The sequence below is a fragment of the Rousettus aegyptiacus genome, unplaced genomic scaffold, assembly GCF_014176215.1.
Source record: "Rousettus aegyptiacus isolate mRouAeg1 unplaced genomic scaffold, mRouAeg1.p scaffold_m13_p_2, whole genome shotgun sequence".
Taxonomy (NCBI): Eukaryota; Metazoa; Chordata; class Mammalia; order Chiroptera; family Pteropodidae; genus Rousettus; species Rousettus aegyptiacus.
The window spans coordinates 134,311,778-134,328,141 of NW_023416295.1; the positions used below are offsets into that span (position 1 = coordinate 134,311,778).

Consider the following 16,364-nt stretch of genomic DNA (forward strand, 5'->3'; position numbering starts at 1 on the left):
ACTTTACTGAGTCAATATAGCATAATGTACTTTACTTTTGGATATGTAGGTTTCTTCCCCTATTTGATACATATGGCTGTAATAATGGCAGAATACACACACACACACACACACACATGTGTGTATATATTTATTTTTAAATTTAATTTAATTTTTAGTTTCAAGTATACAGTACATGGGTTAGACATTTATATAGTTTATGGATGATACCCCTGGTTGCTCTCTCTCCTCTGGCTCTACACCTCACCATTACATTAATGCTAACCGCATTGCCTATGCCATGCTTCCCGTCCTTTAAACTAAGACTTCCACAACTAAAATACGAAGTAAGAAGGACACATTGGAATTTGAGGACACAGTTACCAGTCTATACAGGAGGTATCATTGAGTTCAGGCCCACAGACTGATCCAGGACAGGGTGTAGAAGCCTGTAGTCACAGACAAGAGCTTTGTCTGTGTTTATAAATGTTTCTTTCTTCCCATTCGTGGCCCATCATGCCTGAGTAAAGAAGCAGTGTGGGGTGGAGGAAGGAGCCAAGAATTTAGATTTAGAAAGCCTTGCTACCAGCTGAGCTCTGTGTCCTTTGTGTAGCTTTAGACCTTAATCACTCTGAACACTTCATCTGTACAGAGGATGTCTGTGGCACATGACTGTTAGAAGAATCAAATGAAATCTAATGAGGAGAAGTAAAATAGATTTGTGAGATCTTTTCTGTGGCACTGAAATTTTCTTGTGCTATTTCATCAAATCCTTACAGCAACCCTATAAGATAAGCCAGAAGAGGCTAACTTGATCCAAATTACTCTGGTAAGTGCTGCAATCCAGACCCCTTTGCACCATCCTCCAAAGTCCTTTGTCCTGAGGTTTCCTAGAGAACCATCTTCCCACCAGATAAATCTGTGCTCTGAAATAATGTAGGAAGGCCAATTCCAAGGTCTTTATTCCAAAGAAAATTCAAAAAAGAAAAAACATTTAGGAAAAGATGAACATATTGAGATATTTAGAATATTTTTATTGACTAGTATTTCATAAAACCATTTAAATTTCTAACGAAATCATGAATACAGTTGTCAAAACATGACTTTAAGCTGTGACAATCAAATGAGACAACCAAAAATGTTGATACCGTAAATGGAGAATTAACTAAGATCCTATGAGAGGATAAATGGGTAGGGCATCAATAAAAGTAGACCTTTGTAAAGAATTGGGCAGCATTCCGTTCCAGGGGCTATGGCATTTCTGAGGTGCAGTTGTTGCAGAGCTAAAAGGAAAGAGGGAGAGACCAGTAGTTCTTGTATTCTGAGGATGAACTGGAATGAGGGACTAACTGGGAGATATTTGCAGTATTTTAGACAAATAGGACAGGAAGCTTCATATTATAGAAGTAGACATAACAAAATTTATTTATTTATTATCATTTTCTTTGTAAAATACAAGTAAGATTGTGTCAGTATTGTGTAGGGTACGGAGCTTTTGTTTTGGAATCAGTCTTCCTGAGTTTGAAACCCCTACCATATGACTTTGAACAGTTTCTTAAGCTACCAAAGCTTCATTTTATCTGTAAAAAGGGGAGAATAATAATAGTGTTCCTGGAATTGATTGGTTGAGGATTAAATGACATAATGCGCATCAGCAGTTTAACACAGAGTAAGTACAACAGTACAGAATACGTACTCAGTGTATGTTTTTTATGATCACATCACACCCTGCTTAAACATCTTTTATTGACCTTCACTAGCTATTGGATAATGTCCCAAAACCTTGTAGTCCTCTGTGATCTGGCTCTATTCCACTCCATAATTTCTATGCCAGAGGTCCAAATGTCTTCAAGAGCCTGGCAGGGAAAATACAAGCTAGATGAGGCTATGGCAAACGGGGATTACACACTCCATCTCAATGGAGTACCTGCTACTTACTCTTGTAGCTCTTTGCTTTGTGGGAAAGTGAGCCCAGTGCAGTTACCTTTGAAGAGATATTGGAAACTTGAACTTCCCATGAAACCTTCCAGTTAATGTATAGGACAACTAAATCAGAATTCTTAATACTCTAAGACCAAACACAGCCCATCTACAAGCTGAATATCATCACCAGGTTGCACTCTCTGCTTCATGCCCTTTCCTAGCCTTGCAGACTGCTTACTTTTCCTTGCATAAACTTCATTCTTTTGTGCCTTAATGCTTTTAGACATGCAAGTCACTCTGCTCAGATTGGCCTTGGTTCTTTTGCTTTTAAATTGGTTTGTTCTTTTAGACTTGGCTCAGTCTGACTATTTTCTCTAAACTCATCATTTCCTCCTTTGTGATGCCATAAAAACTCTGGCATCACAAAGGAGGAAATGATGAGTACTTAAAACATTCATTCTAGTACTTAAACCATTCATTTGCTTGTTTATTTAGAAGTAATTACTAAGCACCAACATGCATACCAGCTACAGCTGTAAACTAGAGTCCTTAATCCCCTGGTACCTATTTTTGGAGTGATGTTCATCTGTCTGTCCTCCCATGAGAAGGGGAGTTCCTTGAGGGCAAGGACCATGTGCTATTTGTCTGGTTTCCCTAGCAATTAGCCCAGTGAGCCTGATACCAAGTGTATTACTGTCTTCTTGCTGCTGTAACAAATTTCCACAAACTTAGCATCTGAAAACAATACAAACTTATTATGTTACATTTATGGAGGTATAAAGACTGAAATGGTTTCACCGGACTAAAGTCAAGATGTCAGCAGGGCTACATTACTTCTGTAAGCTCTAAGGGAGAATCTATTTCCTTGCCCTTTCCAGTTTCTAGTGACTGTCTGATTTTCTTGGCTCATGGCTTCTTCTTCTATCATCAAAGCAAGAAATGTAGTGGCTTCAAATCTCTCTCTGACTATAACTTCCTTTTTTGCTTCCCTCTTCTACTTATAAGGGCCCTAGTAATTACATTGGATTTACTTAAATATTCCAGGATACTCTCCTAATCTCAAGGTCAGCTGGTTAGCAACTGTAATTCCATTTGCAACCCTAATTCCTCCTTGCCATGTAATGTAACATAACAGGAATTAGAATGTATCTTTGGAAAGGCCATTATTCTGTCTACTGTGATTGGGGAGATGAATAAATGAATGAATGGTGGATAATGAATGAAATTTTCAGATGGTGGGAACCAGTGTTGTGCTAGCCACAAAAGGACAGAAAAAGTAGTAAATGCCTCGGACTCGAAGGAGTTGTTGGTCAATTGAATTGTAGGGAGTGGGGTGATGATTAAGGGTCTTCCAAGCCTCCCTTCTCAAATGAAACATCTCTGATTCTTGCAAGTTTTCCCTGACACCCCAGATTAAGATCAGACTCCTTCTTTTGTACTCGTAAGGCACATTCTTTAGGAATACTTTATTACACTTGCAATGCTAATTCATTAAATGCCTTTCCTTAGATTTTATAGGTAATAAGTGCAATAAATCCTATGTCTTATCCAGTGAGTAGGCTTGAGCAGAGTACCTGGAATATGATCAGTGTTCAAAAATTTCTTGACAGAATGAATAAATGAAGACATAGAGAAAAATGTGTTGAAACCACTTTCTACTTGTTATACATTGGAGCTTCGTAACCTAGGACCATGGGTTTTCTGACATGGCATGCAAAATTGACAGGACAAGCATATGTACTTTTTCCCCAGCGTGGGGCAAAGAGTATCAGGTTCTCAATGGAGTCCATGACCAAAAAGAAGTAAAGAAGTACTGTTCTGAGTTCGCAGAGTTCAGAGACAAAATAATTTGTCCATGGTATGAAAAAGGAGGATATTGTCCTGGGAAAGACAGACTGACTGACTTATCCTCACTAAAAGCTAACTGGGCTTTTGTATCTTTTTCCCCTTCTAGGAGAAGAGAGTGTGCTGCCTCTCCTGACACAGGACTCTAACTCCAAAGCTCGGAGGGGTATTTTAAGAAGAGCTGTCTTTTCAGAGGATCAGAGAAAGGCTCTGGAGAAAATGTTTCAGAAGCAGAAATACATCAGCAAAACAGACCGAAAGAAACTTGCCATCAACTTGGGACTAAAGGAATCGCAGGTACTAATGAGCAGGAAGATGTCCATTGCTCCTGATTTCTGAAGGAATACAATGAAAGCCATTCATGTAACAAATATTTATTGTATTAGGCTGGACCCTGAAGCATTTCATTATTGAAATGATTTTCATAATTTTTTTTAGTGGGCAGAGATAAATATATGTCACAATTATGATTTGAAAATAGGTTCATTTGCTGAGGGGTCTAAGTTTTTGCCTTATTAATTCTTCCCAAATGAACAAAAATACTAAAGATATGGCATTTACATCATTGAATTGTTTACTGTGTTTTCAGAGAAGCAGGCTACTTAATTCCCTACAAAAACAGGAATCGATTTTCCTGTCTGTTTCATTTCCAACTAAAATCAAGGTATGAATGAGTGGCGCAATTGCCTCTTAATGGATTTCATTATTTTGCACTTTGGGCTTATGTCAAGTATAGTTAAGTAATTTCATATTCACAACACTTAGAAAGCTTTCTTGTACCTTGATGTTTCATATAATTTTGAATAAGACTTTCTGGCCTTTTAGGAAGTACAGAATACTCTATTTAAAGATTGGCCTGCTAATTATAAGTAATTGGCAGTATAAGGCTCTAGCATTTCCTGTTCGATCCTTATAGTCACCATATGAAATAAGCACTAGAATCATCCACATTTTCCAAATGAGGAAATGTAGAGGAGGAAACATAGATCCAATGTCACATAGTAAAGCTGCTTTGGAACCGGACTCCCAACCCAGGCAACCTGACTCTGGAGTTTACATTCTCCTTAACCTAGAGACACCATGTACAGTGGTGCTGGATAGTCACTACACAAGGGCCTTGGCTAAGGAGGATGGTAGCAATTGAAATGCAGCAGGTACTCTGCTTGCCAACCTGGCTTTCCTGGTCCAGGGCTATATCCTGGATTTTTTGAGTAAACGTATTGTAGGGCTAACAGAGGTTCTGTGTTAGCTACCATGTTCTGTTCTTCCCTTAGTACAAATTACCTGGTTTCTAACTTTAGATTTTAGTTAAACCAGTTATATTTGGATGAAACTCTTCTTAACCTTATTTCCTTTCCCTAGGAAAGTAATTTTTTCCCCTTTCTCCACCCCTACCCCAACTGTTTCTAGTCTTAGGAAGCAGTATGTGTTGTGGTTGAGGGAAATTGGCCTAGATAAGCCTGTCTGTGTTTTACTCATTATGTGGTAATTAATAAGTCCATAACCTTAACTGACTGCTCTGTACTTCAGTTTCTCACTTAATAAGCAGGGACAAATATAGGAATTCTATGTCACAAAGCAGTTTTGGGTATATAACATATAAATAAGAAGTTGTGTCTAGATGGTCTATTCTATGCAAGCTTCTGTACTAGGTAGGCAGTAAGGGGGGATACCGATAAATGCTGGTTAAGATATATCATTTGCACCCCATAAATTTATACAACCCACTGAGAAAACAAAGCAGAAGGTCATGAACAGTTAGATGCCAATATAAGATAATCATACAGGAGAAAGTACCTGGCAGGTTAGATTTACTGCCAAATAAAGGAGCTAGATTAGTGGTCCTCAAAATTACAGATCTCTGGAGCCTTACATTAGTTCCCATCTCTGGAAAAGAGCCGTATGACTGGTCTATATTGCCATGGGGAGTCTAGTGATGGAGCTATCAGATCCTCAGAGGGATTGTGAGGCCTGAGTGATGACTACATGGGGCATACAACACCCAAAGTATCTTCCACTGGACCCCTTGTGGGGCGTAGGGTAGTTCTCATGTTCTGTTTTTCTTTTCCCTTTAAAACTGCTCTGACCACCCACTGTCTTTGATGTCCTTTTCCAAATCTTTTTCTTTTCCAAATGTACTTATGAAGTGGAATACAATCCTTTTAGTGCCCTACACACACACACACACACACACACACACACACACACACACCACTTTCTTTCCTACCCCACACAGACTGTATTAAGCAAAACAAAATTCAGCCACATACTATTTCAAGAGATGCCCAGTCTGCACCCCATTGGCATGAATCAGGAATTCGAGAATCAGAGGGGAGAAAATGTGCAAGTTTGGGAGGTCAGAGGGTTGGAAGGGGGCTTTGGCTAAATAGGAATTTGAAAGAGGTATTAAAAGATGAATAGTGGCTAGGTTTTATCTGACAGTACTGTGAGAAAATGTGAAAATCTCTGATAGTACATATGATCTTAAAAATTGACTTGAAAACAGAACACACCAAGCATATTAAAGAATATTTTTGAGGAGGATGACCATAATTTCTCCACTCCAAGGAAACAAACTCTTTTCCTATTTGTATGTTATCTTCTCGTTCTTTTCAACAGGGGCATAGTCCTACATATTTGATTATTGTTGTTTTTACAATTGAGGTGCCTCAGGAATTAATGCTTCTTATCTGATTGAATTTGGTGAACATCTCAGAATTAATTTAACATTTTCCTATTTGCCTATGGATCTAATTACACAATTAATACATGGTTTTTATTATAATTAATTCAAAGAAAAGAGAAATTGGTAAAGCAATCCCTCTCTACTGGGTATTTACTCCAAAGAGTTGAAAATATATGTCTGAAAAGATATTTGCACACCGATGTTCATAGCAGCATTATTCACAGTGGCCAGGACATGGTAGCAACTGAAGTGTCCTACGATAGACGATTGGATAAAGTAGATGTAGTACATATATACAATGGACTATTACTCAGCTATAAGAAGAGATGAAATACTGCCATTTGCAACAAAGTGCATGGACCTTGAGATAATCATGCTAAGCAAAATAAGCCAGACAGAAAAAATTGAAAACTACACGATATCACTTATACATGGGATATAAATCTAAAAGCAACAAATAAATGTGACAAAGAGAGACTCATGGACATGGACAGTAGACTAGTGGTTACCTGAGGGTTGGGGGGGGCAGTTAGATGGGGTAAAAGGGATCGAATGTGTGGTGACAGAAAAAGCTAGCTAAGGGTGGTGAACATACAGTGCAATATAAATATGACTTACTGTTTTGTACACTTAAAACTTACCAGATTTTGTTAATCAATGTCACCATAATAAAAATTTAAAAAATTAAAAATAAAAGAATATATTTTCCCAAGAATGTTTCTCTCTAGTACTTTAATCCCAATAAATTCTATGTGTCTCATGAAAAAAAAATGAAAACTCATCTACTTCTTTTCCAATCCAACTCCTTGGTCACTACTGTTATTTTTAAATGGCTCTTGGAATTTATTGGATAGTATGTATTAGTTTAAAAATAAATTTGTATGTGTGTTGTATATGCAGTAACAGATAATAACACAAACACTTGCATAACGACTACCATGTGCCTTTACACTTGATGTCATTTATCCTTAAAATGACCATACGAGATAGCTACTTTTATCGCTATTTTACAAATGAAATAGCTGAGACCTAGAATTGTGTATACATATTTTTAAATAAAAATGGGACCATACTCTGCATATTTTGACTTTTTCTGTAGGACAGTACAAATCGCCTGTGTAACCAACACCCAAATCACACAGTAAAACTTTACCTGGGTCAGTGGCCCCTCCACATCCCTTCCCGGTTACTACCTTCTCCTTCCACTATGACTTCTAACAGCATAGACTAATTTTGCCTGTTTTTGTACTTTGTATAAATAAAATTTTTCAGTACATATTTGGTACATGGCTTCTTTCACTTAACATTATGGTTGTGAGATTCATTGCTGTTGCGTGTACAGTAGGTCATTACTGATTGTTGTACATCATCACATGGTGTACCAGTTTATACGTTCTAATGGTGGGCATTTGGATTGTTTCCAGTTTTTGGCTATTATAAATAATGCTTCTGACAATGCCTATTATTTTGCACTTTCCTTCTCTCTCCTCATTCAAATGTCATGAGATGCATCCTTCTATGTCTGTTCATAAAAATTTACTTCTTTTTCAATATCTCATAACAGAGCATTTCATAGATATACATAATTCATTTAGGCATTCTCAACTTTAAGTTACTTCCAGTTTTCACTATTGATATCTTCATGCACTTTAAAAATATTTCTGTGAGACAGAGAACTAGGAGTGGGATTTATGTGATAATGTACATTTTAAATGGTGATAGATTAAAATTTTTTAAAAGTGTAATATTGTATCAAGCTACTGAATTATATAAAATTTGCACTCTTAATAACAAGCAGTCCCATTTTGCAAAACCCCCATATTTATAATTTTTAAAAACTCCAACTTCATCGGTAATCTTTACTGTTTTTTAATTTGAATTTTCCTAATTACCAGACCTGGAGGGTTTTTTAGTCATTTTACTGACTATTTTTAATCTGTGAATTTGTCTTTTCAAGGCTGCACCATTTTTTTTTTATCATATTGTCTTTTTTGTTGATATGTAGCAGTTATTTTGACTGTGAATAAAAATTTTGGAACGTTATGGTTAGTAACATTTTCCTCTTATAGCTGTTGCAAAAATCCTCTCCAATTTTGTGGCTTGTTCCCTCCCCCAAGCCCTGGCAACCACCATTCTATCCTTTGTCTCTATGAATTTGACTACTCTAGGTATCTTATATGAGTGGAATCATACAGTATTTGTTCTTTTTTGACTGGCTTATCTCACTTAGCGTAATGTCTTCAAGGTTCATCCATGTTGTGCATGTGCCAGAATTTTGTTCCTTTTTAAGGTTCAATAATATTTCATTGTACATATATACATTTTTTTTTATGCATTCATCCACCAACAAACACTTGGGGTGCTTCTACCTTTTGACTATTGTGAATAATGCTGCTAAGAACATGAGTCTTTCTCTCTTTTTTTTTGTTTTTTATTAAAGTATAGTTGGCATATGATATCAGTTTCAGTTATACAACATTGACATTTCTATACCTTACAGTGTGATACCACAGTAAGTCTAGTAACCATCTCTCACTGTGCAGTTATTACGATATTATTGACTATATTCCCTGTGATGTGGACTCTCCATGGCTTATCTATATTGTAACTGTAAGTTGATACCTCTTATTTCCCTTTACCTTTTCACTCATCTCCTACCCACCTCCCCTCTGGCAATCATTAGTTTGTTCTCTATATCTCAGAGTCCATTTCTATTTTGTTTTGTTCTTTTTTTTTTTTAGATTCCAGATGTAAGTGAAATCATATGGTATTTGTCTTTCTCTGTCTGATTTATTTCACTTAGCATCCATGTTGTTGCAAATGGCAACAATTCATTCTTTATTATTTCTGAATGATATTCCATTGTGTGTTTATAACACATTTTTATCCTTTCATCTGTCAATGGACACCTAGGTTGCTTTTGGTTGTTGTAAATAATACAATGAATATGGATGTGTATATGTCTTTTTGAATTAGTGTTTTAGTTTTTCTTTGGATGAAAACCCAGAAGTCGAATCACTGGGTTGTACAGTAGCTCTATTTTAATTTTTTGAGGAACTTTCATACTGTTTTGCATAGTGGCTATATAAATTTACAGTCCCACCCAACGGTGCATGAAGTTCCCCTTTTCTTGACATCCTTGTCAACACATTTGTTGACTTTTTGATAATACCCATTCTTACAGGTATGAGGTGATATCTCACGTGCTTTTGATTTGCATTTCCCTGATGATTAGCAATCTCGATCTCCTTTTTCATATGACTGTCATCTTTGGAGAAATGTCTTTAGGTCCTCTGCTAATTTTTAAATTTTTATTTGACATTGAGTTGTAGGAGTTCCTTGTACATATTGGATATTAGCCCCTTATTGGATATATAATTGGCAAATGTCTTCTCCCAATGGCGTTCTTTTCAAAACAAGTACAAGTAGTCCTCAAATTCATATAGAAGCACAAAAGATCCCAAATAAGCAAACCAATCTTGAGAAATAAGAGCAAAGTTAGAGGTATCACACTCCCTGATTTAAAATTATACTATAATGCTATAATAATCAAAACAGTATGCTACTGATACAAAAACAGACACATAGATAATGGGACAGAATAGAAAGCCCAGAAATAAACCCTAGCTTATGTGGTCAATTACAACAAAGGAGGCAAGAAAATACAGTGAGGTAAAGACAATCTCTTCAACCAATGATGTTGGGAAAACTGGACAGATACGTGAAAAAAAATGAAACTGGACCACTTTTCTTACATCATATATAAAAAGAAACTCAAAATGGATGAAAGACTTAAATGTTAGATCTGAAACCATGAAACTCCTGGAAGAAAACATATTAGAGCTTTGAGATCTTTCTTAGTAATATCTTTTTGGATACTGGGCAAAGGCAAGAAAAGCAAAAATAAATAAGTGAGACTATATCAAACTAAAAAGCTTCTAAGTCCTTGCTTTTAATTCTTTGGGTAGTTGGAGACTTTTTCATATGTTTATGGTGTCTTTATTTGTATATAAACTTCTTATTTTCTGTTGTATGACTTTTCCAAAATATGTACATTTGTCTCAGTACCATTGATTATTAAGAAACTCATGATTTTTTAAAAATTGAGATACCACTCAAAAAGAGTGTCTAGATATTTAGAAAAGCTAAAGGAAGATGAAAATAATGAATATGATGAGAAAGGCAAGAATCACTAATGGGAACAAATAATGGTCTTAGTGAAAACCCATTAGAAATACTTGGCGGGTTTTCTAGGAGTAAATGCCCACTGGAAATAATAAATGAGTTCATGAATAGAACCAAATGCTCTGGTATGTACACATTAGTGCTGTTTTCTTATGAAAAGCCTTAATCACAGGATTGTAACTGAAATACAGTCTTTCAAACTCAATTGCCTGGGGTAGGTTTTTTTTTTTTTAGCCATTTTGAACATTGGCAATGAAGTTGAAATTATGAAGAAATTTGTTTTGCTCGTTTAGAAAGAATACCTTCAATAGAATATTTTACTTCATTGAGAGAAATATTTAGTGGTTATACTTTAATAATTATTTCTTTTGGTAAAAATTTTCCAGGTTTTTAGAAAATAGATGATCTATGAAACTGTTTGTGTAAGGATGTAATATAATGCACAGGAAAACAATGTGGTTAACTTTTAAAATATCGGGAAATCAATTATGAAGTTTTCTGCTCAGGCACAGTTGACTACACAATAGGTAAAGAAGGTTAATAGTAAAGAGAGACTCAGGTAGGGGGGCCAGAAGGTATATGGCTCAAATCAGAAGCCACCAACATAAGTACATTTGGGTTAATCACAATTGGTTGTTATTTATTGAGCTGGATTATTTGAGTTTGATAAGTTCTGGGAATAATCAAACTCAGAAACTGTATAAAGCCTGAAATTTAGTAAAACATTGTAAAATGTATTCTTAATTTAGTTTTCAGAAGTTCCTGATGAGGTCGGAATATTTATAAGAGCTTGGACACTAGAGTGGAACAGTCATGGATTCAAGTCTAAGTGCTTCGATTTCACTAGCTGTGTGACCTTGAACTGACTTATCACTGTAAACTTCAGTTTTCTTAGATGTTAAATGAAGATTTTTTGCAGTCATTGTGAGGATCAAATTATATAATCCATGTAGAGTACCTGACACCTGGTACAAAATAAATACTCAGATACTATTACTAGTAGATAACATTTCCTTTCAATAAATAATTTAGCACAGACTAAATGATGTTTTAAAATATCTGAGAGTTAAATCAGTCTTGAAGATGTCAGACTTACAGGATATAACTAATTTAGCACCGTAGTTTTGTTTCTTAACTGCGTGGGGGAATATTATACTAAAGTAATTTCTCAGATTTTTTTGAAGGAGCCCGTGTGAAAAGCCACAAGGACTTTGTTGGGCTGGCTCTCATAATAAGATATTCTGTAGAAGGTATAAGAGGAGAAATTACAGTTTAAAATGCCAAAGTAACATGGACTAAGTGATCATTTTGTCTAATTATTTTATCAATAGGTGAAAATTTGGTTTCAGAACAGGAGGATGAAATGGCGGAATTCCAAAGAAAAAGAAGTACTTTCCAACAGATGTGTTCAAGAAGCAGACCTTCAAGAGGACCCCCTGTCACGATCTGCTCTGAGTTTCCCTTCTCCATGTCCATCACTCTGGGAAGTCTCCCAACAACGCTCAAGTCCAAGATGGAGGGAGAGTTCACCAGAAGCTCCAGAAAGACTAATCCATGAGAGTTCAGGGGCACAGCCTCCAGAAGCAAATTCAATGCAAGGTGCCTTGTATATGTGTTCTGAAGAAGAAGCTGGAGACAAGGGTGTACTTAATGGGGCCGTCTGAATGGAAGCATTCCTCCATGTTAATTTAAAAGAACACTTAACTAATAATGTTTGGACTCTAAAGTCAGCTAGCTTGTGCCTCATCAGTGCCTAAAACCTAACACCTTTGGAGTGATACATGAACTAATGCTTTAGGAAACCCTCCCCATTTTTCTCTTAATCGGGTCCTAGACTTAATTGTTAAGTGGAATGGAATCTCCCAGAAGGTACGATGGAACTGAAAAGAATGAGAGTAATAGTTGTCTCAGTCCTTACTCCGAGTATGTGTATATATGCGTGTGTCTCTATGTGTGTATATGTATAAATATTCATTAAAATACATTACTAGAAACTAGTTCCTCTGTTAATATTGCGTTGAGCAAATTCACTTCCTTTTCTATGAAGAAAAGCCAACATTTGACCAAATATCATTAATTTTTTGAAAATAATATAAAATTTAGACTTTGATTCAAATCTTCATACCATAAGAACGTTTTAAAGTGTTTTTCTATTTTCTAGTTTCAGTATCCAGCTGTAAATGAGTCTTAACTCAGTAATCCTAATCAAATGATTCACTGTTAGATGCATACATTGAAAGAATATATTTAAAACTAATCCAACAAGCACACTAGAAGAATTCCTCAATGTAACTATTAGTATCCATAATTTTCAAGTCTCTGGACTTTATCAGGCCATCAGTGAAGGAGGTACCCATTTAACTAATGATTATCTTATGATCTCTTCTCTGTAAGGCTGGACCTTAATCAAAGTTTGCAAAGTAAAATGTCTTTAAGGGCCTGTAAGGTAAAAAAAAAAAGAAAAAAAAAGAAAAAAAGGAACAGCTCACCTAAAGGTATTTGAATTTAATAATTTTTAAAATGCTGTGTTGACCAAACAAAACTGTGCTAAGTAGTTTGTGACCTATGACCACGACTTAAAGAATTGTCACAGTTCTTTAAATGTTTCTAACTGGACTTCAAAATATGATACTGATAGAACCCGTGGTGATTTATGTTTGTATGTCTAGTTATAGAGTCAATTTTCCACTTAGGTGGTGTACACTATATATATATATATATATTAGGTTATTTTTATGTATTAACAAATACCACAAAGATATTTTATGTGTTGTTGAGTTGCTGAAATACTATTATTATAAAATTGCATTTCTGGTAATGATTTGCTTAGTTAATCTAGAATTTTCTAGTCCTGGTTCAAGGAAAAATTATGTTTCACTTTGAAGGAAATGAGGCAAAAAAAGGAAATGATGTGGTTTTGAACTAGGTTATTAATCTGTGAACAAGAAACATTATTAGAAGTTTGTGATGTGGGATTTTGTTAGTGAGAAAGCTACATAAAGAGATTGGCTTCTAATTTATAGCTTACATTCTTAGCTATAGAATTTGAGGGTTTAGAGTTTAGGAAAGATAATATTTTACTACTACGCTATATACCTAAAACTGATATAACATTGAATGTCAACTGTAATTGAAAAATAAAGTATAAAAAAGGTAATGTTTCAGAAGATAATAGTTTTAGTCAGCATAGGAAATTATTTTGGATGAATGGAATTTGAATTGATGTATGCTAGCTTGTGTTTTTATCACAAGATCTTTTGTTAAAAGTCATCTGAGAAGAAGCTTGTCTCAATGCCCTTTTGTAGGAAGTAGAGGCAGAGATCTGCTGACAGTAACTGAAATTGTAGGACTTTAAAAATTTTTATCCTTCAATTACAGTCGACATATAGTAGTATATTAGTTTCAGGTATACAATAATGATTAGATATTTATATATTTATGATCACCCCCCAAAATGATTTATAGTATGGTCTCTTTTCTTTGATGTTAACCTTATTTACATTTATTGGGTTCTTTTTGTGTGCTAGAGAGTGTGCTAAGCTTTTAGGGTGGGTTAACTCATTTAATCCTCATGGCAATAACCCTATGAAGTAGAGACTATTGCTGTTAGGATTCATATTACCCAGACAAGGGACTTGAAGCAGTATGGTTAGGGTGATTGCCCATGGTCATGAAGTTAATCAATGGGATTTGGACCCTGGCAGTTATTTCAAATCTTAAAATCTTATCAACCATGTGGGGATGCATACCGCTGGAATGTATTCACCTAGCTATGGGATGCATTGTAAGACGTACATTTTGGGGATTGCAATGAGATTTACTAAAGAAACTCAGAAACACATTGTACTTTAAATCTCTTATTCGGAGAATGGTTTTCTCTTAAGAATTCTCCTTTCTTAATTTTGATGTTTAGGGAAAGTAAAGAATTGCAAAAGCCTTTAACTATGAAGCCTCTGTATTAGTGGTGCTCCTATGAGAATCTAATGCCTGATGATCTGGGGTGGAGCTGAGGCAGTGATGCTAGCGCTGGGGAGCGGCTGCAAATAATGAAGCTTACCTCCCTCACTTGCTGCTCACCTCATGCTGTGCAGTCCAGTTCCTAACAGGCCTCGGACTGGTACCAGTCTGTGGTCCAGGAGTTGGGGACCCCTGCTAAAGAGAACAGCTCCATAGGAGTGTTTAAGTGTGAAAGAGAAATGTATTTTTTGATTACTCACTGCTAAAAATTATAAATTGGTTATCTGTGGTCAATTTTTCTTTAGAATAACTTGAAACTCAAATGAGAGAAATTGTCATGGCCATTGATTGCCCAGGCTTTAGAAGTGAGCTAAGTGGTACTTAAATGATCTTCCCCAAGGTTTCACTCCAAGCTCTAAGACCCAGCAGAGGCTTTTCTCTGTAAGATGGACTTGAATATAAAAATAAATCTTTTAATTAGTTTCCACTTTAGTATGTGTTAAGGCTTAGGAAAAATATACTTTGGATGACTATATTAAAAGTACTTAGGAAACATGCACAAAAACATGCCTTTTCTCGCCCTTTACTTATCTGAATTGTTGGAGAAGACCACTGACTGAGCTTGATATTCTAAATGACGAGGGTCTCCCTTCTCTCTTAATTTGTGCTCTACTAGCACTCCATCCACCTACAGTGTCTTTACACATATATTTTATTCTATTACCTAGATGCTGACTCCTTTTCTCTATGTGATCACATATTAGTATATTTGTTGTCTGCTTTCCAGACAAATATTGCTCTGGTAAGCACCAGAGCCTTAGAAGTCTAGCGACAAAAATATTTAAAAATTTTTAAAAGAAATTGTCAAATGGATCTTAAACAGATGAGAATAAAAAAATGGTGAGGGCTATCCTCTAGCTTTTATAAAGGTAACTATTTTATAAAGCTATATATAAAGTGTTGGAAGTATGTAAGCAGGTTAGGAGTGATCACTTGATCTGGAGACAGAGAAGGGCATAATGGTTGATATTTAAGGCAACTCTATTTTTGTAGTTATGAGGTAGTTCGAATGGGGAATACAGTCATTTAGTTCAGTGATTCTCAGACATTGAAGGTCCGTACACATTTTAACATGCCATGCTTTCTAACCAATTTTGGGGCATGTGCTTAGATTTTGACATATTTCATACATACTCTTCGACATCCACGTTGCCCTCTCCACCCCTGAGAATCATTATACATAGACTTTTTTCACTTTTCAAATATAAAATCATAGTTAAATAAGCTTGTTCAAACTTCATGTGTCCTTTCTGGCTACCTTCACTCCGCATTCTGATGCATCCTTTTAAAAGCTACATACTCCCCAATATGCTCCATAACCCATACCTTGATGATCAATGATTTCATGAAACACTGCTGGCCTTTAATACAACAAAGTTCATTTCATAGTGTTCATCACCTTGTTAGATATTGCCTCTGCAGTCATCGGAAATCCACAAAAATATTTTTTTTTCTGGATTTTGATAATGGGAACTTTGTGTGAGGCACTGTCCTAGGCTCAATGAAAACAAATGAGGGAGAGCATGATTCTTGCCCTGAAGGAACGTATGACCTAGTCTTCTTGCCAAACAACTTAGGAAATATTCTATGCTTCTGGTGACTGGATCCAGTAAATTTGGGGCCTAAAATAATCTTCTGCCACCTTCCCAAAATCCCATCTTTTCATTTGCAGTGACAGTAGGGTTGGTGGTGGGGTTAAGTTCTCCATTATTCGGAAAAATACAAGCTA

At 35.8% G+C, this 16,364-nt stretch overlaps 1 protein-coding gene across 1 annotated transcript in view; it reads left to right on the top strand.

Moving 5' to 3' along the window:
- Positions 1–12,676, top strand: part of DBX2 (developing brain homeobox 2) — a 36,403-nt gene extending 23,727 nt beyond the window's left edge. The window contains exons 3-4 of the mRNA XM_016146449.2: positions 3,857–4,044; positions 11,950–12,676. Of these exons, the coding sequence (XP_016001935.1) occupies positions 3,857–4,044; positions 11,950–12,282 (521 nt within the window). The 3' untranslated portion in view covers positions 12,283–12,676. The remainder of the gene's footprint in view (positions 1–3,856; positions 4,045–11,949) is intronic.
- The last annotated feature ends 3,688 nt before the right edge of the window (positions 12,677–16,364 follow it).